This window comes from Musca vetustissima, unplaced genomic scaffold (assembly GCF_032173495.1).
Source record: "Musca vetustissima isolate MV318-11 ecotype Yass unplaced genomic scaffold, APGP_CSIRO_Mvet_v1 utg2274, whole genome shotgun sequence".
In the NCBI taxonomy this organism is placed as follows: domain Eukaryota; kingdom Metazoa; phylum Arthropoda; class Insecta; order Diptera; family Muscidae; genus Musca; species Musca vetustissima.
In genome coordinates, this window is record NW_026879689.1 from 61,377 (window position 1) to 84,536 (window position 23,160).

General features: G+C 36.1%; 1 protein-coding gene across 1 annotated transcript in view; it reads right to left on the reverse strand.

The window, feature by feature from the left end:
- Positions 1-11,959: 11,959 nt before the first annotated feature.
- The window catches only part of LOC133324750 (plasma membrane ascorbate-dependent reductase CYBRD1-like), a 28,622-nt gene continuing 17,421 nt past the window's right edge, over positions 11,960-23,160 (reverse strand). The window contains exons 2-4 of the mRNA XM_061533590.1: positions 21,300-21,503; positions 12,192-12,555; positions 11,960-12,125 (exon numbers count right to left, since the gene is read on the reverse strand). Of these exons, the coding sequence (XP_061389574.1) occupies positions 11,960-12,125; positions 12,192-12,555; positions 21,300-21,503 (734 nt within the window). The remainder of the gene's footprint in view (positions 12,126-12,191; positions 12,556-21,299; positions 21,504-23,160) is intronic.

Here is a 23,160-nt window from a genome sequence, read left to right on the forward strand (position 1 = left end):
TGTTTATTAAAATATTTAACAAATCTAAGCGACAATTGGTACAATTTTAAATTGGAGGTATGACTGAACCCGGAATACTGACATTTGAAATTAACATTCCTGTCGGAGTGTAGGATTAAGATATGTACGTAGTTTTGGATTTTTTTACTTATGTGTACTAGTTCGGCTTTGGGTGAATCGATTTGTTATTAGATTATTGTTGGAGTACAGGATTGACGAAATGATTTAGTTTTGGAAATTCATACTTATGGATACTAAATTTGGTACAAATTGAATTTTGGGTGAACCGATAGATTTGGAATCCTGAAATTTGAAGTTAAGATCACTGCTGGAGTGTAGGATTGGGGTATGTATTGAGATTTAGTACTAAGTGGTACAAAACTTGATACAATTTGGATTTAGAAGACCCGTTAGACCTGGCATACTAAAAATGTATATTATTGTTGGATTGTAGAATTGTATGTAAGTATTTTTTGGAAATTCGTACTTATGTGTACAAAATTACACTAAATTTAGTACAATTAAAATTTTTGGTCAACGATTTGAAGTGGAATCCCGAACTTTTAAGTCAGGATCTCTGTTATGGTGTAGGAGTGCGGTATGTAGGAAGTTTTGGAAATTCGCACTCAATCGTACTATAATTGGTACAATTCGAATTTAGGGTGCGCCGATAGGTCTAGGAAGTTTTTGTTTTGGAAAAATTTGGATTTGGAGAATCGATCAGGCTGGAATCCTGAAATTTTAATATAGCATTTCTATTCGATTGATGAGGAGGGTACTTAGGGAAATGTATATTAATGTGTACTAAATGACATTACATTTGCTAAACTTTGGATTTGGGTGAACCACTAGTGTTCGAACTATGAATTATTTTCGGAAATAAGTACTACGAGAAATTGGGCAAATGTACTCAACATTGCATCGATATTTGGTATTCATAGAGAACTCTCTGTGTCAAGTTACAGCTAATTGGATCGCAAAATGTGTCTAATAGACATAAAATACCTCAAATCGGTACTGTTATATGGGGGATATATCAAAACTTGGACCCCATTTCCCATACCAGTATTTGTATTGATTTAAAAACCATGTGAGTCAAATTTTGGCTGCCTATGTCAAGTGGGTAAATACTGGACCTACATCTGTAAATTTGTAGAGAACTCTCAATGCCAAATTGCAGACAATTTGATTGTAAAATCTGTCTTATAGACAAAAAATACCTTAAATCGGGAGGTAGGGTTATATGGGGGCTATATAAAAATTGGACCCCTGGGACGCCATATTCGCTCTGACATTTAAAACTTGTGAGCCAAATTTTGGCAGCCTATGCCAAGTGGTTCGGGTAAATACTCGGGTTTATATTTAATATGCAGCTTGTAGGTACATATTATTTGGATTTCATATATCAAGACCTGATTATGAATGACACAAATCAAAAAAAAAAAAAAAATTGGTTTGGCTTTTCAATATATAGAGAAGAGGGCAAATTTGTGTACAGTACTAATTTGTGTATACTTTCCAAATTACTTAAATTATGCCACCAGATTTTGTTTATTCTTGTAAAAATGTATGTAGAGAATAATCAAAAATGATTTTTCTGTCGATTTTGCATTTGGTTTTCATGATATTGGACTTTAATTTTTTCGAATGAATGTACTGTATGATCCGAATGCAAAGATGTAGCGATGTCAAATTTTGTGCATATCCTATTTAGAATAGTTGCATTACATCTGTAAGCAGAAATGTGTTCTAAGATTGCGGAAAAAAATCGGGGCTAAAAGGGTTAAACATTGCAATATGTTCTTTAATTTTTTTAACATAAGTAGGGTTTGCGAAGCGCCACGGCTTCAGGGGGAGTGAAAAACGCCCACTAAAAATGTCATTCCAATATCTTTTAATGCTCGGAATTAACATTTCCAGCATTTTTGATTTTACCTACGTTAATCATTTACGTAAACATAAAACTTTTGTTGAATCAAAAAACCAAGGGGGGTACAAATATCAAAATTAGTGGGTATAGCAGACATTGATAATATATTCTTTTTGTAAACCTAATCTATTGAATTGTATCGAATATACTAATACATTAACCACTTGCCACGATATTATTATTGATATTGCTCCACGTGCATGCATTTTTTTCTTTTTTATATGAGAACATGAACATCTTAACTTTAAATCAATGCAATAAAATAAACAATATTTATATGAATTTAATATAAAAAATAATGATTGTTAAATTAAAAAGGGTGAGGTTGCAAGTATCGAAGATAAAAGTTTCTTTTTTTAATAAAATGATTTGGATGGTTAATACTTAGTACGAAATCCCTTGTTATCTTTTAGAGCTTTCAAACTAGCCGGAATATATTATACCAAGTTTTTAGTTTCCTCCATTCTACTTGTAAATTATTTTTCAAACTTGGTTATGGCTTCTAATATTTTTCTCCAAAATACTCCATAAGTGGCGTAGGGGATGATAGATACCAAGCAACGGCTCTGATTGGCTTTAACATGGCGAAGTCCAGGCTTATTTTGGTCCCTCTTTCATCTCAATTGTGGACACTGACCTCCCCGCAGTGCCACCTGGGGAGCTATTCTCATCACCCGATGAAATAGTGTGCTAATATGTGCCGCGAGTTCACCCATAAGAACTATAAAAAATGGGTTGAGGCGTCGGTTTAGTTGCCCACTCTCGGAAAACCCAACCTACTATGAAAAAGCTAAGAAAAAGAAAACCGAACCCCCCTAATGTTGACGACCCCCGCAAACGTATAAAGGACAGAACAGGCGCAGTGTTCGCTTTGGCGGATATACTCAAGAAGTACAAAGCCGATATTATTGCCTTACAGGCAATAAGGGACAGACGTAAGTAATTCAGACGATTACGCCCTGTATTATAGCTGCCATGAAACGAGACATGAATTTGGCTGCGGATTTATGGAATAGAATAAAATACCTTGTCTCCAGATTTATCCAGTAGATGAGCGAATTGCTATAATCCGTATAAAAGCGAAGTTCCTTTACATCAGTCTCATTTGCGCCCATGCCCCGACCGAAGATAAAGAAAAACAGACCAAAGACAAATTCTACGAGCACCTAGAAACAGCATATGACCGTTGTCCTGGCCATGACATTAAAATTCTGCTAGGAGATTTTAATGCAAAAATCTGAAGGGAAAATATCTTTGGCCCCATCGTCGGAAAATTCAGCCTTCATGAAGAAACATCCGACAACGGCATGATTGATTGACTTAGCGGCAGCAAAAAACATGGTAGTTAGCAGCACCAGATTCAAGCATCTCGATATACACAAGGCCACATGGATCTCTCCTGATCAAGTAAAGAGAAATCAAATTGATCATGTTGTGATAGACGGAAGGCATTCAGCCAGTGTTTTAGATGTCCGATCGACCCGAGGGGCAAATATCGATTCGGAGCATTACCTTGTGGCAGCCAAGGTACGCAATTGTCTTAATGTTGCAGCAAAGGTGTGATCTAATACAACAGGGAAATCCAACGTCGAAAAGCTGCAAACACAACAGGTAGCCGAGGCCTACTCCGCTCAACTTACCCATCTGCTTGAAGAAAGCACTTCTTGTCCCGATAATAGTATAGAAGCACAATGGCAAAGAATTGCCCACTCCCACTCCCAAAAACCACCACCAAGAAACCCATGGTACGATCAGGAGTGTCGTAATGCTACTGATGTGAAAAACGCAGCATATAGGGCAACCCTGCAGACAGCAATTAATAGCAATTAATCGGCTCAAGAACAACAATGCATTGGAACCTCAGCATCCTGTGTCCCGTGCACAAAAAATGAGACAAGACGATATGTGCCAACTATAGAGGAATAAGTCTCCTTCCAATCGCATATAAAGTGCTATCCAGTGTTCTGTGTGAACGATTGAAGCCAATGGTCAATGACATCATCGGACCATACCAATGCGTCTTCAGACCTGGCAAATCCACCATTGACCAGATTTTCACTCTGCGCCAAATCTTAGAAAAGACCCACGAAAAACACATCGACACATACCACCTATTTGTCGACTATAAAGCCGCATTCGACAGCCCTATCCGTTCAGAGGTGTTTAAAGCCATGTCTGTGTTCGGCATTCCTGAAAAATTAATACGGCTATGCAGGATAACTTTAAGTGGCACAAGGTCAGCAGTTAAAGTAGGAAAGGACTTATCGGAGCCCTCAATACCGAACGAGGATTCAGACAAGGTGACAGTTTATCGTGTGATCTTTTTAGCATCCTGTTGGAAAAGGTCATATGAGACGCAAAGGTGAACAGAAATGGCACTCTGTACACCAAACAACACATGTTACTCGCCTACGCCGATGGCATCGATATAATGGGTCGAACATTGCGAGTAGTAGGAGTCTGTCAAAGTGGGTCTGGCAGTAAAGGGCGAGAAGACCAACCTCATGGTATTAACGCGCAAGACGTCCAGTAGACTCGGACCAACTGTGGAACTTTAGAACTACAACTGGAATTCTCGAAAAAAAAATCAGTAATTTAAGGTAAATACGACAGTTAAATGATTTGGGTGTACAAATGATTTTTATCAATGCCATTGAAAAATTGTCGGCATGACATGTTACATAGTCATAGATCCCGACTTAGAAAAACATAAACTATACATATATATAATAAATTTTTGGTATGTGTTTAAAATTAATTTCATGAATGACAAAGCAGCAACTACCTTAACCCTCTGAGCCCCGATTTTTTCCGCAATGTTAGAACAAATTTCACAGATTTAATACAACTATCATAAATGGATTATGCACAAAATTTGACATCGCTACATCCTTGCATTCAGGAGATACAGTACATTCTTTCGGAAAAATTAAAGTACAATATCAAGAAACCATATGCAAAATCGACAGAAAAATAATTTTAAATTATTCTCAATATTAATTTTTAAAAGAATCAAAAATAATTCTGATGGCAGAATTTGTACAATTTTAATACGAAGCGATGTAAATAATTTGGACTGTATACACAAATTGGTACTGTACATAAATTTACACTTCTCTGTTTTTACTTTTCTCTATATTGAAAAGCTCATAACTTTACCAAAATTTAGAATTTTTTGATTTTTTCTTTTGATATGTGTCGTCCATAATCTGGTTTTGACAAATGAAATCCAAATAATATATATCTACTAGCTACATATTAAATACAAGCTCTAAAACATGTTGTTGCCTGTGGGAAACATTGGGCCACAGAGGGTTAAGGGGACCTCCCCCATTCTCGATTTTAAATTTTCACAATTTTCATTGGGCTGGTAAATGAATACCAATGCATGGTAAGGTTAGTAACTTTACACATATATAATTGAATATTTAAAGGAGAAGAACAATAATTTGAAAATTTTGGTTGTTTTTAGTGATAAGAACATCAACAACCATATAACTACTCACTTGGGACATCGGAATCCGGAAATTCCAAGGGTGTTAGAAAGAGTACATGTCTGGCTCTGGTATAAACTAGGATTATTGACTTCGAACCTTTGATTTTTTTTGGAAATTCGCCTATATTTGGCTTTATCCTAGTTCACCTTAAAAGGCGGGATTTTCTGACTCCTATGATCAATGTTCAATTAATACTTAGAGTTAAATCTATATTTTTGACATTGTTCAATACCTTGACACCGCCATTGCGGATGTCTAAAGGAAAAACTGTATTTAAATACATGGAATCCTCAATCACTGCCTATGCTAAAATACAACATACCACAGTCTAAGAATACAGAACGAGTTATTAGAAATCGTACGTTCCCACGCCTCTCACACTCGCACCTGCTGACCAGGGGGCTAACTCCCTATACGCAGGCCGAACTAAGTCGGATTAGTAGTACACGATCCGAATTGAATGAAATTTGGCACCGCTCAATTATTTGGCCCAAGGACGAACCCTATTGAAATTGGGAAAACCGGTTCAGATTTAGATATAGCTCCCATATATATATATATATATATATATTAGTCCAATTTAATGTTAATGGTGCACCACAGTCCCTATATATCTTTCGATTTGCACGAATCTGATAAATGATAAATGACGTAACCTGGCAACCCGTCATTTCACTAGGCTCAGACCACCTTCCGATCATCGTCTCCGTAAACAGACCATCAGACTTCATAACCTCTGAAAGCAGTACTTTCCTGAACCATGGGAAAGCTAATTGGCCTGGCTTCAAAGAGTTTACCAATCACCGCTTCAGAGAGCTGCCCACTCCCTCAGATCCACGGGTAGCTGAGAGGAATTTCCGTAAAATCATCGCTACTGTTGCCGCTCGCTTCATACCTGCTGGTCGAATACCCGAAGTAAGACCTAACTTACCAGCAGAAGCAACGGTATTGGCTAATGAGCGTGATGAGCTCCGTCGTACTACTCCTGAAGACCCAAGGGTGCGAGAGCTTACTCTTGAAGTCAACAGATTATTATGCGAGCACAAAAGGAAAAAGTAGCTAGACCACCTGAAGCAATGCAGCATTGCCACCGGAACGAGTAAATTGTGGGCAACGGTTAAGTCACTCTCGAATGTCGTTAACCACCCACATAGTTCCTGAAGCCTGGAAATTAGGCAGGGTGGTCCCACTACTGAGGCCAGGCAAGGATGCCAGCAGGGGTGAATCGTACAGGCCGATTTCACTCCTGTCGCCGCTAGCGAAGACACTTAAGGCGCTTCTCCTCCCATCGTTGAGAAGCAGTTTTCCAGTCGCACAAAACACCAACATGGATTCCGTAAGATGCATAGCACAACAACAGCATTACACGCCATTTCCACACATATTAGAAGAGGACTCAACCAGAACAGGCCGTGCAACCGAACAGTTATGAACTTGACCTATAAAAGGCCTTCGATACCGTCAACCATACCAAGTTGTTCGAGGATATAGAGAGGACAAATCTCCGACAGTGTTTGAAACGTTGGATAACTATACTATACTGCTGAGAACTGCAACAGGGTGTCTCCTCATGACTCCAGTGGACCATCTTCATGAGGAGACGAAGATCTTACCCGTCCATCGTCACAATTATATGTTGTCGATGCAGTACATATCAAGCAGGTCTGAATGGTATTCATACGGATGCAGTCGCTCAGGCAGTAGAGTAATATCGAGTGAATACCATAATTAGAGACCACCCCCATCCATCGCAGCTGAGGAGAAGCAGCTGCCAAGGCAAACACGAGTAGTCTTAGCTCAACTAAGATCAGGATGGTGAAACCGCCTCAATTCCTATTGCGCAAGAATTGACGGCTCGATACCTAACACATGTCCGACATATGGACTAGGACCACATGACAAGTTGCACCTCTTCAATTGCCCAGCTAAGCCTACTCACCTATCGCCGAATTCACTTTGGACGCAACCCGCTGAAGTTGCAGCATTCCTGAATTTGGAGGTAGAAGATGCAGAACCAGACGATGCATGACATAACGACATGTTACAACAACAACAGACAGACGGACATGGCAATCGTCATAGAATTTTACGCTGATCAAGAATATATAGGGTCGGAAATGATTATTTCGATGAGTTACAAACGAAAAAAACTAAATTAATATACCCTTCATACTATGATGAAGAGTATAAACACGGCAATTTGAACGAAATGTTATTATTTCTTCCCAAAATCAAGTAGATACATAGAACTTTTTTCAGATGAATAATGTTAATTAGGTGAACATATCACAATGAGCAACGTTTGGATGAAATTGGATACTCAGTTCGTTTCATATAAGATTTACAAAGTTTCAAAACGCAAACCCTCTGTGGGGATGGGAGGAACTAGAAGAAGTGGACCGGTAAGTCCCATCTCCCAACATGGTTCAAATATCAGGTTGTGATTTGCATCCGATGCCCTCTTCACATGATATTATAAAATTTTATTTCAACACAATTTTGATCGTTTTGTGAAGGAGGTACTACAAGATGTGGTCCTATATTCCCCATCTTCGAACTAGATTTGAGTTTAAAAGAAATATTACGCTATGCAAAGTGTGCATCAAATCGGACATATCATTCGCCTATTATTGGATTTATTAGATATCTTGACTACACCCTGTTACTTCAACGGATAATATTCGGAATTACGTTAAAGCTAATATTGTAAAAACAGCTAATTTATAAAAACAACAAACTGGGATTCAGCTTGGCTTTTTTGCAAAAAAGTAAAAATATTTAATTTTAATCAACCACTGGATATATTTTCCTTCGGTATGAAGAGCCCATATTCAAAAACAAAACGATAGCCATATCAAACAAAATTAAGTATCTGGGAGTAATTCTAGACAAGAAACTTAAATGGAAATACAACATACAGCAAAGGGCTGACAAGGCCCATAGATACTGGTCTCTCTGTAGAAGAGCCGTAGTCACTAAATGGGGTTTCAATCAAAAGGTGATACACTGGATCTATAAGAGCGTTATTAGACCAATTCTAACATACGCGTCTGTTGCCTGGTGGACAGCGGTGGAAAGGATAAAAAATGTAACGTATAAGTGTTGCAGAAAGTCCAAAGAACGTGTTGCCTAGGTATATGTGGAGCATTGCGTACAACCTTGGAGACAATATTATATATACATCCAATGGACATCCAAATAAAATATGAAGCGGCGGTTGCAGCTTTAAAACTTAAGGAAATGGACGAGTGGATAGACACTGGACACAACATACCGCACAAAAACAGTTTACAGGCAACTGTTTTTGTCAACAATCAAAACCTTTGATTCAGACCGCATACCTGAAACGAGAGTAGTAACACGGTGCGAAAATATATTACCAGATAGAGAACAATGAAATAGTGGAACACCAGCTCAGATGCCGCCTGGTAACTGTTGCTACACAGATGGCTCTCGACTAGGAGGAAAAACTGGACTGGGACTTTTTATAAAAGAACCGGGTACCGAAATTTCTCTTCGTCTTACAGATCACAGCACGATCTTACAGGCGGAGGTTCAAGCTATAACAGAGTGCCTTAACTGGTTAAGTTCAAACCAAGGACAATATACAATAAATATTATTACGGATAGCAAACAAGCTATAAATGCAATTTCTTCCAAAATAGTTAAATTCAAAACTGTACTGGAATGTATAAATACCATTAATGATTTCTCACAACAAGGACCTGTACGAAGTATATGGGTACCGGGTCACCAAGGAATCATAGGCAACGAGATAGGAAATCAACTAGCCAGGAGGGTTACTGCACTACCCACAATAGATGTGAATACCACCAAACCCTTTAGCGAAACACGCCAAGAAATGAGGAGATGGGCGAATGACCCAAAAAACCCCTTTGGAAAAATGAGGGGACAGAAAATATCACCAAATGGGGTGACCCAAGTGAAGACAAAACTAAGCAAATCCTAAAGCTAAACAAAAAAGAAATAGGCCGACTGACGGGTATTCTAACGGGACACCTTAGCCTGAAGGCACATCTACTTAAGATTGGATGCGACGGTAGCAGCATATGCAGAACGTGTGGAGAAGACAGTGAAACGCTGGAACATTTCCTGTGCCATTGCCCAGCATTTACAAGCCTTCGGAAACAATTCTTGGGAAGTGACACTCTTCACGACTACCCGATCTGAAGGGGTGTGAATGGAGAAGACTGAAAGAGTTCACAAAAAATACGGAACTCCTATATTCACAGGGATATCAAACCCAAATGCTTGTTAACCCTACGGCCAATAACCAAAAAAGTATGTGCAGATCAATAACCGTAATACATTTGTACCCATCCAAAGATAGCTCTGTAATTCATTAAAAAACTGGGCTATCGTGAGGTTTTTTGTTTTAAATTAGTCTATACCGATCTGATCTAGATGTAGGAACTAAAAACTATACATATTTAAATCCATGCTTAAATGATAATCTATCTAAAATAATCATAGCAAATTCGTTATAGGTTTCGAATGGGTTAAGCTTTATTATTTATTTTTTATTGGGATCTTATTTAGGTGTTCCTCAACACTTCTGCAAATTTTTGTGGCCCTAGACAACATAGGACCATAAGGGCGACTCGTGGAACTCAGAAACTACCATGGTTTTTCTTTGGTATTCAGGGACGAAAAAAGAAACTTTCACTAATTCCAACTTTCTTCGCATTTTTAGAGCGCACGACTGGCCTCATTTGGCTTATGTGTATGTCCATCTCATGTTGGACATGTGGTGTTATCATTAACACTAGAACGCCGAAGGCGGTCATTTTGACCGCTTTCCAATTTCAAGTAAAAAAGCAACTGTGCATTTAATGACACTTTTTTTAAATTTGGTGACTTTTTGTATCTCATAGAATTACGTTTATTATAAAAAAATCACCAAATTTAAAATAAAAGTGTCATTAAATGCACAGTTGCTATTGTACTTGAAATTGGAAAGCGGTCAAAATGACCGCCTTCGGCGTTCTAGTGTTAATATGGCGTATTGGCTTGACGGCTTGATAAATTTGTTTGTAGGAAAATATCTAACCAGATTAATCTGCTCAAAAAAAAGTGCAGTCGTTGTCTTTTTTATAACAAAATACCAGGTACTAGAAGGAGTGAACCAATGGGTCCCAAATTTCGACTTGATCTAGGCCTGATAAAGAATATAGGTTTTGCAAATTTTGATTCAAATCCTATAGTCCGTTCGAAAATTTTATTATAGGCCCCATGATTCCTTGGACCAAATTCACTTCAGAGAATTTGGAGTCGTTTTATAAATGTCCGTCTGATTTGAGTCTTCGAACTTGATATGAGTTTGAAAGAAATATTACGCTTGTCAAATCTGTATGAAATTGGTTACTCCCTTCGATAGTTGTCGAGCGCACCAGACAGTCATTTATAAATTGACTCCAAATTGTCTGAAGTGAATTTGGTCCAAAGAAACATGGGGCCTATAATCAATATTTCGATTAGGTACATGCTTGCCGTATGAATGTGTATATACTCTCATCAGCCATAAGGGTGAGGGTATAAATATCAAATTGGAGTCAATTCGGTTGTCAAATGTGCCCAAAGTCACCAAAATAAGAGCTAATTCGTGCCTAAAGTCACTAAACTACGAAATATTGTGGGGTTACCTCTCTATGGGGACTGTCCAAAATGATGGGTCAAAATTTATCATGTTTGTAGGGAGATTTTCTACCCAATTAGAATGAAAAATATCAAATATCCGATTTTGCTAAATACCGAAATTTGGAACAAGCGTTACATGGAGGTTACCCTAAAAAGTTGATCAATATTTATAATTTATAGCCTTTATCGTAATTTCAGCAGATGGACAGACCTTTTTGCAATGTAAAGATTGCGATGTATAGAAGTAGTGCTCAGCTAAAAAATATTTTTATGCCAACAACATTGTTAGATTATGTTTTAATGAAATTTATATTTTGAAGAGTTGTTGTGTGTAAAAAATGATTTATTCGTTGTTGTTTATATAGATAAATATAATTTAATAATATTTATTTAATAATGGTATATTAGCATAAAATATATAAATACACAATCATATTGTATACATGGACATACATATATCATTTATTTGGTTAATCATAAAATAACATTTTAGTATCGAATTTTCAGTTTTGCAGGGAATAATAACAATTTCAATTATATTTCAGAATTTCTTTACTTTTGGAATAATCTATACAGTTATTTCTAAATCGCTTTAAAAAATTAAACAAAAGGGGTGTTTTTATTTCCCATTGTGTAGCACCACAATTCATTTTGCACCAACATTTTGAGCTTTCTTTTTGTAACAGAACTTTAAATGTTTTTTTACAATAAAATAATACAAATACAATTTTAGAACTTTACAACATTATATTAAAAAAATAAAGAAACAATAATAAAAACAATTGAGCTTTATAATTTTGTGACACCATTTCTTTACGTAAATCGAAATACAGATGTTAGAGACGCTTGCAAAAACCTTTAAAGCACCTATGCTCTATTCAGCAGAACCAGTCAAGATTACAGTATCCTCAGGTATGGGTTTTCGCTTATACGCTGGATTAGTTGCCAGATATATCACCAAGCCACCGAAGACCACAAACAGGACACCACAAAGATTGACCATAACAGCTGAGCTTGGTAACTGGGCATAACTGTTGCCTCTGTAAGAATAAATATGTCATTGTTTACATTAATTCAATTAAACACCATCAAAATAGTGGACTTACAATGAAAATATGGCCTTTTCCGTAATACCCATACAGGCCGATGCAATTGAAAGTACAAAACCAAACAGACCAAAATAAACATGCAATGGCATCAATGCAGCACGCAATGATTCCTTGGCACCGGGTGCCAAATAGGCCGTAAAACCAATCACATATTGCAATGAGAAAATCAATACAGCCGATAGCCCCAGCCACGAGTGCAACGAATACATATTTGGTATTGGTGTCTTAGCCAAATTATGCGAATCGAAAACAGTTTTTAAAGCGATCACAGTTAGTATAAAGGCGCCCATATGCAGCGCAGCATGGGTTACTTTCAATGTCTTTTTGCGCAGTGTACGGAAGCCACGATAAACCAAAATAGCTGAAAGCAAAGAAGAAAAACAAAAATGAATATAATTTAAAAAATGAAATTAATACAATAAAATATTTTAAAAAATTCTATATGAAAAACGTATGCCACCTTAAAATGCATTTTTACAAAGCATACTTTTAGGCTTATAGGAGTTATAATTTATCTGCTTTTTAGTTTGCCATAAACTATTGTTTTTGTTGTTATTCACCAACAATTTTGGGAACATCCATTCACGCTAAATATTAAATCGGTAGGTGGCTTTATATAGGGGCTAAGACTAAAAGCGGCCGATGTAGTTCATTCTCAAACCTAACGTTATAGTTTTTTATGTCGATATCTGCCGATGGTAGAATGATTACAACAGATAGCTAAATCTTCGAATTTCATAATTTGTAGGGCATAAACAGACAATTACGAGTATAGAATATTCCCCATAGTATGGTGGAATGCCGCTATACGGAGACAACCCCAAAACGCGGAATAAGTCAGTTAAATATTTTTATACTAGCATATACCCGCTACTTCGTTAGCGAATGTGGGAATGTATTTAAACCCTATATCGACCATTATTAAAATTTAAGAACCATTTAGTACGTATGTTCTGCTATAGTATGTTCTCAAATCTACCTCTTTATCTCAACCCTACATACCCATTCCGACCGCAACAGAAATCTACCTCTATACTAAATTTGGTGTAATTTTTTACCATTTGTACTCTTGTAATACTTATTTTGAAAAACATCTAATATAGCTTCACCCAAATCCAAATTGAGTATCAGTTAGTGCACATTAATATAAATTTCCATAACTACCTACTTTAACAATCATAAGTACGAATTTCCAACACTTCCCACATACCCCAATCTTAATTCCAAATTTCAGGGTTCTATCGGTTCACCTAAATCCAATTTGTATCACATTTAGTACCACTTAGAACACATAAGTAAAAATTTTCATTAGTACCTACATCATGCAATGCAATTGAAATCATGAATTAGATAAAATCTTAATTATAATCCAAATAGTATCAAATTTAGTACACAGTAGTACGAATTTCCAAAACTTCCTACTTAACCCAAACATACACTCCCACAGTGATCCTAAATCCAAGTTTCAGGGTTCCAACTCTATTGTTTCTATTGTTTTACGAATTTCCAAAACTTCCTACTTAACTCAAACCTTCACCCCCATAGTAATACTAAATCCAAGTTTCAGGATTCGGTTCACCCACAATTTAAATTGTACCAAATTTAGTACACAGTAGTACGAATTTCTAAAACATTCTACACACCCCAATCATAACCCCCCCTCCCCCCACACTGATTCTAAAACCAAGTTTCAGGATTCCACCTCTATCGGTTCACCCACAATTAAAATTGTACTAAATTTAGTACATAGTTGTACCAATTTCCAAAATTTTCAACATACCCTAATTCTACACCTCCACAGTGTTCCAAAATCAAAATTTCAGGATTCCACTTCTATCGTTTCACCCACAATTCAAATTGTACTATATTTAGTACATATTAGTATAATTTTCCAAAACTTCCTACATACCCTAATTCTAGACCTCCACGGTAATCCTAAATCAAAATTTCAGGATTCCAACTCTATCGGTTCACCAACAATTCAAATTGTACCAAATTTTGTACACAGTAGTACCAATTTCCAAAACATCCTACATATCCCAATCCTACACCACCACAGTGTTCCTTAATCAAAATTTCAGGATTCCAACTCTATCAGTTCACCCACAATTCAAATTGTACCAAATTTTGTACACATTGGTACCAATTTCCAAATCTTCCTACATACTCCAATCCTACACCTCCACAGTGATCCTGAATCAAAATTTAAGGATTCAAACTTTATCGCTTCACCCACAATTTAAATTGTACGGAATTTGGTACACTTAGTACAAATTTCTAAATCTTCCTACATACCCCAACCCTACACCCCCACAGTGATCGTAAATCAAAATTTCATGATTTCAACTTTATCGGTTCACCCACAATTTAAATTGTACCAAATTTAGTACACATTAGTACAAATTTCTAAAACTACACACACATACATACATATTTCAATCTTACACCTCAAGAGTGATCCTCACTCCAAATTTCATGATTCTAGCTCTATTAGTTTACCTAAAACTCTAATTGTATCAAATTTTGTACCATTTAGTACCCATAAGTATTATTTTCTTAAACTGAATCCTTACACTAATCCTACATCCCTACAATGATCCTATCTCCAAACTTCACTGTTCCAGCTCTATCGGTTCACCCAAATCCAAATTGTACCAATTATAGTACGATTTAGTACTTTTTGTACACATAAGTAAAAAAATTTCCAAAACTACGTACATATCCCAATCCTACACTCCGACGGTAATGTTAATTTTAATTTTCAGGATTCCAGCTCGATTTGTACCTCCAAATCAAATTTGTACCAAATATAGTACCATATTGTACTTTTCGTACACATAAGTACACGCTTTCCAAACCCTCCTCATATCGACCCTACTTCTCAACGCTAATTTACATGCCAAACATTACATTACGAAATTGTACCAAATTTAGTACATTTTCATACTTTTCGGATAGTTATAGTTCGAATTTCCAAAAACCCTTTAGTACATCTATCCTACACTCAATCAACGACCACCAACCCAAATTTCAGAGTTCTAGCTCCTCCGGTTCGCCAAATACAAATCGTATCACATTTAGTATTTTTTAGTACTTTTCGTACCGTTCTAGTACGTATTTCCAAAAACCCAGCCTTGTCTGTCCCATTTGGACCAAGAGTGACCCTCACCCAAAATTTCAAGATTCTAGCTTCAGCCGTTTCGTCTGGGCGTTGATGAATCGTTAAATCAGTAATCGTTACTCGTTTATTAGTATAGATTAGTACTTTTTAGTACTTTTCGTACCGTTCTAGTACGAATTTCCAAAAACCCAGCCTTATCTGTCACATTTGGGCCAAGAGTGACCCTCACCCAAGATTCTAGCTTCAGCCGTTTTGTCTGGGCGTTGATGAATCGTTAAATCAGTCAGTCAATCACTTTACTCTTTTATTAGTATAGATAAAAAGGGTGTATGGGGACTACCCCAAAAAGGGAACGAATATAAACAATTTTTGAGAGGGAGATTTGTTACCAAATTCGACTACAAAATACCAAATTATAGCGAATTCGGTTGAAAATTTGGGGTACATATATTTATAATTTTTGGTGGAAGGATTTGGTACCCAATACGAACCCAATGTATCGCAAAAAATCTGTTCCGAATTTCTATATCTTATATACAAGTAAGAAAGATGTACCAAGATATGTTACAAAATGTACCATTCATAGGAGAAATGTTAAAACGAAGTGCCATATAATTAACAAAATTTTGAGGAGGTCGTCCACTTTTTACTACTCTCAGTTATTATTTAATGCCTTCAAGATGATACTCAAATTTGAAATAGCAACAGTGTAAAAATGTGCATCTACAATCTACCGTATTACAGGCAAGTCAGCTATTAAAAAGACTTAAAACGGCCAATATGAAACCTTTTCAGAGACATGGACCGATATTTTCCGTTTTCAAAACCAATCAATCTATCATAAATATTATGTTATAGACCACATAATATGTAAAATTCGTTACAAGTTACTAAAATACCTTTAGCTGTGAACATGTCAACCAGTTTCAATTTCGATCGTCTATTTTCATAAAATTCGAAACCTACGTATTCGATATAAAATATGAATTATTGAAATTCGTTAAACTGAAAAATTGTTTGCTTATGAGAAGTTCGGATAACTGAAATTATTTTCAGTTAACCGAATTCCGCTTAAGTGAAAACATCGGATAACTGAATCAAACATCCAGACTTTTTTCCGTTTCAGTAAAGCGGAGGCGACTGTATTGGTCCAGCCCTTTTGGAACCTTACCCATAAAATGGTCAACATGTTGGTGCCTAAAGTCACCAAATTATGGTATAATGGCGGCTACAGCTCTATGGCGGCTACCCCGAAACATGGGCCAATATTTATAATGAACATTCAAAATACCAAAGCCAGAATTCTAAAGCCATTTCGGTTGTAAAAGGTGTCTAAAGTCACCAAAATTGCTGGCACCACTCTATGGGGGGATACACCGAAATATAGGTCAACATTTTTTATTTTAGGAGATTTTTTACCGAATGAAAATCCAAAGTAGCATAAAGTCAGCAAAATACGAAATATTGGGAGGTTACCTCTCTATGGGAACTCTCAAAATTTGGGTCAACATTTTTGGTAGGTAGATATAAATAAAATTAGAGCCGATTCGATTGAAAATCGTGCCTCAGGTCTCCCAAATATGGAATAATGGCGTATACCGCTCTATTGGATCTAAGTACCCCGTCAGATCATCTCACAGACGAAAAGGCTAAAGCTAGAAGCTTGAAATGTTGAGTGTGGGTGGTTGTTGGTGTGTAGGCGTGAGATAAGGCTGGGTTTTTGGACATTTCATCTAGAAAGGTACGAAATGTACCAAATATGGTACCCTTTGTATTAGGCGAACGGGATGAGCTAGAATTCTGAAATTTGGAATGTGGGTCACTGCTGGAAAGTTAGAAAGCTGTGCAAAAGTGTTTTGGAAATTCGTCTTTTATGTGTACTAAAAGTACTAAATTTAGTTCTAACTGTATATATATGTTGAACACATATAGCTAAAATCTTGAAATTTTATATGGAGTACAGGTTGCGAAGTGGTGTTGATATATGGAAATGGTTTAAGAATTTCGTACTTATCTTTATAAAAAGAACAAAATTGTACTAAATTTGGTACTATTTGCATTTATTGGACTACTGTTGTAGAACAGGATTGGGGTAGCTTTAAAAAATCGTACTTATGTGTATGAAAAACTTAATAGTACTAAATTTGGTGCATGTTGGATTTCGGTTCAAAGATAGAGTTGGAGTCTTGAAATTTGGAATTAAAATGACATTGTAGAATTGATGTAGCTTTGAAAATTCGTACTTATTGGTACAAAAATACTAAATAGTACTAACTTTAGTGCAATTTGGGTTTTGCTTGAACGGATGAGCTGAAAACCAGAAATTTGGAATTCAGACTACTGTTGAAGATTGAGCAATAGAGACATCTTTGGAAATTCGTATTTACAAAAAGTACTAAACGGCACTAGATTTGGTACAATTTGGATTTGGGTGAACGGAGAGAGCTGGAAATCTAAAATTTTGAATAATGGTTGCTTTTGGAATATAAAATTAAGATGTGGAACCATATTACTTATGTGTACTAAATGGTGTTTGGATAAAGTTGGACTGCAGAATTTTGGAATGTAGTTTCGACTTAGTTTAGGAAATTCTTAATTATAAAAACAAAAAGTACTAAACGGTACCAAATAGTTAAGAAATTGTTTTTGTGTGAACGGAGATCCTGAAATTTTGAATTAATATTACTGTTGGAGTGCAGGATTGAGATATGTCGGTAGTTTTGAAAATTTGTCATTACGTGTACTAAATTGGGTACAGTTTAGATCAGAGTGAACGGATAGAGATTGAAAACTTAAATTTAGAATGAAAATTACAGGATTAAGATAGTATTGGAATTTCGTAAATAGGGTACAATTCGTCTTGTGTGAGCGGGAATCCCAAAATTCGGAATTAAAATTAAGGGTGGAGTGTAGGATTGAGACATGGAGGTAGTTTTGAAAATGCGTGATTATGTGTATTAAATGGAACTAAGTCTAGTACAATTTAGATTTAATTGAAAGGATAAAGATAGAAAACGTATGTTTGAAAATGAAATTACTGTTAGAGTACAGGATTGAGACAGGGTTGAAAATTCAAACTTAAAGTACGAAAGTACTAAATGGTACTAAATATGCTACAATTTGGATTTATGTGAATGGATAGGGCTGTGATCCTGAAATTTATGATTAAAATTACTGTTGGAATGTGGAATTTAGGAAGTTTTATAAACTCATACTTACGTCTACGAAAAGTAATAAATGGTACTAAATTTGGTACAATGTCGTTGTTGGTGAACGCTTAGAGCTGGAATCCTTAAATGTGGACTAAAGGTTATTATTGGATTGCATGACTGAGGTGGTTTTGGAAATTCGTACTTATGCGTACGAAGAGCACAAAATTCGGTACAATTTGGACTTTGGTGAACGCGTAAAATTCGAATCCCGAAAGTTGCAACTTAGGTTACTGTGGGAGTGTAGATTTGATATAGTTTAGAATATGGGTACGAAAAGTACAGAATGGTACCAAAACTGGCACAATTTGGTGAACAGACGGAGCTGAAATTCTTAAATGTTGACTTACGATTACTATTTGAAATCAGGATTGAGGTACATTTGGAAATTCGTACTTACGAGTACGAAAAGTACTAAATTTGGTACAATTTGGACTCTGGTGGAATTAAAATTACTGTTAGAGGGTAAGATTGACGTAGTTTTAGAAATTCTTACTTATTAGTATGATGGTACTAACTTTGGAACAATTTGGACTTGGTTGGATCCTGCGATTTGGAATTTAGATTACTGTTAAAGTGTAGTATTGAGCTATGGAGATAACTTTGAAAACTCGAATTGATGTGTACGAATAGTAAATAGAATAGCAAATACACTAAATTTGGGTTTGGGTAACAGAGGGAGCTGGAAACCTAAAGTTTATAATGTGGGTCACTGACGGAGAGATAGAAAGAAGTACCAAAGGGTTTTTTTTTACTAACTGGTACTAAATATAGTGGTGGTGGTATGGAGGTAGTCTTGAAAATGTGTAATTATGTGTTCGAAAAGTGCAAAATGGAAGTAAATCTGGAACCTGTATAGTATTTGCTAAAATATATAATTGGAATTCTGATCTATTTTTGATCAGTATAATGGAAGTAAGAGAAATTTCGGAAAATAGTGCTTATGTGTATGAAGAATACTAAATTTACAGTATTCACGATTCCATATGAAATATTTTTTGTATTCCCTTTCCGCATACGAAGTAGTATTTAATATTTGAAACAAACTTTACACAACCTTATATTTAACGAAGAATGTATAATTTTGGAAGATAGCACCCATCGGTTCACTACTTCTAGAACCTAGCACACAAAGAATAAATATTAAAAAAACTTGTAAACCTCATTTGAAGCAAACGGAAAATCCAATTGCATCCAATCAAAGAACGAAGATGCGACCCGTCGGATCTCGCCTACGGGGAACTCTGTGGGTAGTTGTTGTGGGGAATATTAAATATAAAACTGTGTGGTATTTACTTGAAAGACCTAAATATTTATACTAAATAAAGATTGAGTGCAACTGTCGGCTACTCACAATTATGAAAATGTATAAAGTTTATAAAAAATAAATAATGAAATATCGAATAAGGGGGGGCTACCCGGAAACATTGCCAAAAAATGATAATTTCAGGTGGGGCATTTCCTACCCAATGAGAATTCAAAATATTAAATAGGTTGAAACACGTGATCAAGGCTTCTCTAAAAAGTGGACCAATATTGATTATTTTCTGTGTGAATATTTATTGTTGAAGTAATAACAGACCCTTCTCTGGAAAAATGCATAGCTGTCCCTCTTTAGGGATAGCCTTATAAAGTGGGCACTCCAGCGTTATCAATAATTAAAATTACCTCAAAATATATGATTCCTTGGATTCCGTTCTTATTCGGAATTAAACATTAGAACAAATATTCAACATTTTTTGTTAGCAAATATGCCGATCACTGTAGAACATTAATGAAACTTTGAGTGAGGTATTTACTCACCTCACTATCGTTAGGATTGCGGAAGACATTTTTGTATTCAGTCAACGAAGAAGCAGTGCAGGAATGCGAGATGGCGCACACTTCACATGTATGCACAGTATTTCCCTTCCGCAACATACTATTTAATATGGACTTATTTATTTTCAAAATAATCGAAACTTATAAGCCATAGTTGAACATCTTAAATATTTAATTTTATTCTTGCTTACCAAAATAAAGGCATATGACCAAATATGTGTAAGAGAGTTTTTCTTTTTTTTTAATTTGACTATATCAATTCTAATATTTGCAAATGCAACACATTGAAAACAAACACAGCAACAACAAAACCGAAATCGAAATCATCCAACCGAATCCCATCAAAATCAATAACAACCATAAATAAGAATTTAACAAAGTAAAAACAAAATATGTATGACTGTAGGAAGGTATATGCACGAATGTTGTTGGAGTAGCAGTTGTGTCAAACTCAAATGACACACCGGCCGCATACTAATCACATTAGGCAGCCAGTCAGTCAATCAGCCAGCCACTCAACGACAAAGCAATGCGCAAAAAATATCTATGCCATTTAATAAACAAACAAAAAAATAAACTTGCACAATATTTAGATGGCGGCTGCACCCTAACGTCATCCATGAAACAACACTCCAGTCATAGAAAAAAAAACGTATAGACCTTGCACACCTTTTCGTTCGAATATTGAGCCAACAAAATCGTAGCATCACTATTCCACACAGAGAACGGCAACAAAACTGCGTTATGTGTAGGATATCTTATGAGGCGAAGCACGTTCATTACGAAAGACGAAAAATAAAATTAATATAAGATGACAAGTGCAATCACCATCAACATCCCTAACTAATCTACACACGCACACACAATCATATATTCAACTACATACTATTTGCGATGTTGCACAGAAATTTTAATTTTATGAATTTCATTTGTTCTTTTTTCTTTAATACTTACCATTACCGTACAAGAAGATCAAACCGATTGTCATTAGCAGTGGGTGCCAATTGAACTCCAATGCGGGATTATCGGTGCCACCTACACCGCCCATGTGCACACCGACCCAACTACCCATCAAGACGATCATTGTCAGGCCGCATAGTTGTGTTAAAACATACAGCACTTTGAAGTTGGCCATTGCTGGATCGGTATCCGTTTTATCTGAAATTGAAGAAGAGCAACATATGTTAACTAATAATATGGCTCATACATAAATAACAAAGGGCATAAATCGATGGTATTATATGAGTCGTTTAGTTGGAAAGTGAATTAAGTCCATTTTTATACCCTGCACCATAGTATGGAGGGTATATTAATTTTATCATTCCGAAATATTTATTTCCGACCCTATAAAGTATATCTGTATATTCCTGATCATGGTAAAATTCTAAGACGCTCTAGTCATGTCCATCCGTCTGTCTGTTGTAATCACGCTATTTTCTGAAGGTGCTGAAATTTGCATATAAGATGATATCGGTCCACGTTTAGGCATAGCCCCCATATAAGGTTATTTTGGGGTTCTAGATAGCGTTTTTCAACCGAATTTGCTGAAATTTGCCACATTGGGTTCTTATTGGATACCAAATGTTTCCACTAAAAATTATTTTGGGATTAAAATTTTCGTAAAAAATAAAGTATATATTTTCTTGATCAGGGTAAAATTCTATGACGATCTAGCCATGTCCGTCCGTCCGTCTGTTGTAATCACGCTATCTTCTGAAGGAATTGAGACAGGATTCTGAAATTTTACATAGGGTTGTTTTTGTCTGTAGGTAGGCCAAGTTCAAAGTCCTCTCCTTATATTTCAGCGAAAAATGATTTTCCACTATCAAACCAAAATGTCAAATTGAAGTCACTTCGGTTGGAAATTCGGCTAGGACTATCATAATATTTAATTTGCGGGACTTTCATATTGGGGCTATGTCAAAAAAGGAACTTTATTGGCAATTTTCGGCAAAAAAAATTTTACCCACCAAGAACCCAAAATGCTAAACTACAACCACATTGGATGGAAATATTTATATGGGAACTATGTCAAAACATGGACCTATAATACTATTTCTGGCATAGATGTTGAGTTTGCATGTGACATATTTTAATTCTGAAGCTCCCATATATTGGACCAATGCACATAGGCGTGCAATTAGAGAAAGCAATTTAAAAACCTACCGAGGCCTGTTATAGGCAGGGGACCTTCTACATGTAAAAGGTCCGGCCTGCACAAAAGACATTCTTATTTTTATACCCTCAGTCTTATGGCTAATGAGTACATATTTTAATAAGGCAAAAATGTGCCTTATCGAAATATTGCTTTTGGACCCCATGATTCTTTGGGCCAAATTCGCTTCAGAAAATATGGAGTCTATTTACAAATGCCCGTCCTTGCGTCTGTTCGGCCGGCTCGTGCGAACGATAACGTTACACATCCAAACTTAGTCTAATTACGATGAATATCGGTCCACTGCTTTTGGTACCTCCGCCACAAAATGGTCAAATTTGTGATGAATATTAATTCCTTAATACCGTGCGAACAAACTGCCTACTACTATTATCTTTACCAAGCCCAGATCAAGTCCAATGATGGGACGCATTGGGTCAAAATAAATTTGTTAATCCAATAACAATGGTGTGGAATATCTGATTTAATGCCAAATATACGCAAACTTAATTCAGATTGCGGTTCCACACGTTCTTGTACCTCCCATACTAAATGTTCAAAACGGTCTATCCGATTTGAACTAATCTTTGCACAATCTAATATTTTAACTATGCCTTTCAAATCAAATGTTATGAATTCTAAATGAAATGTTATTAATTT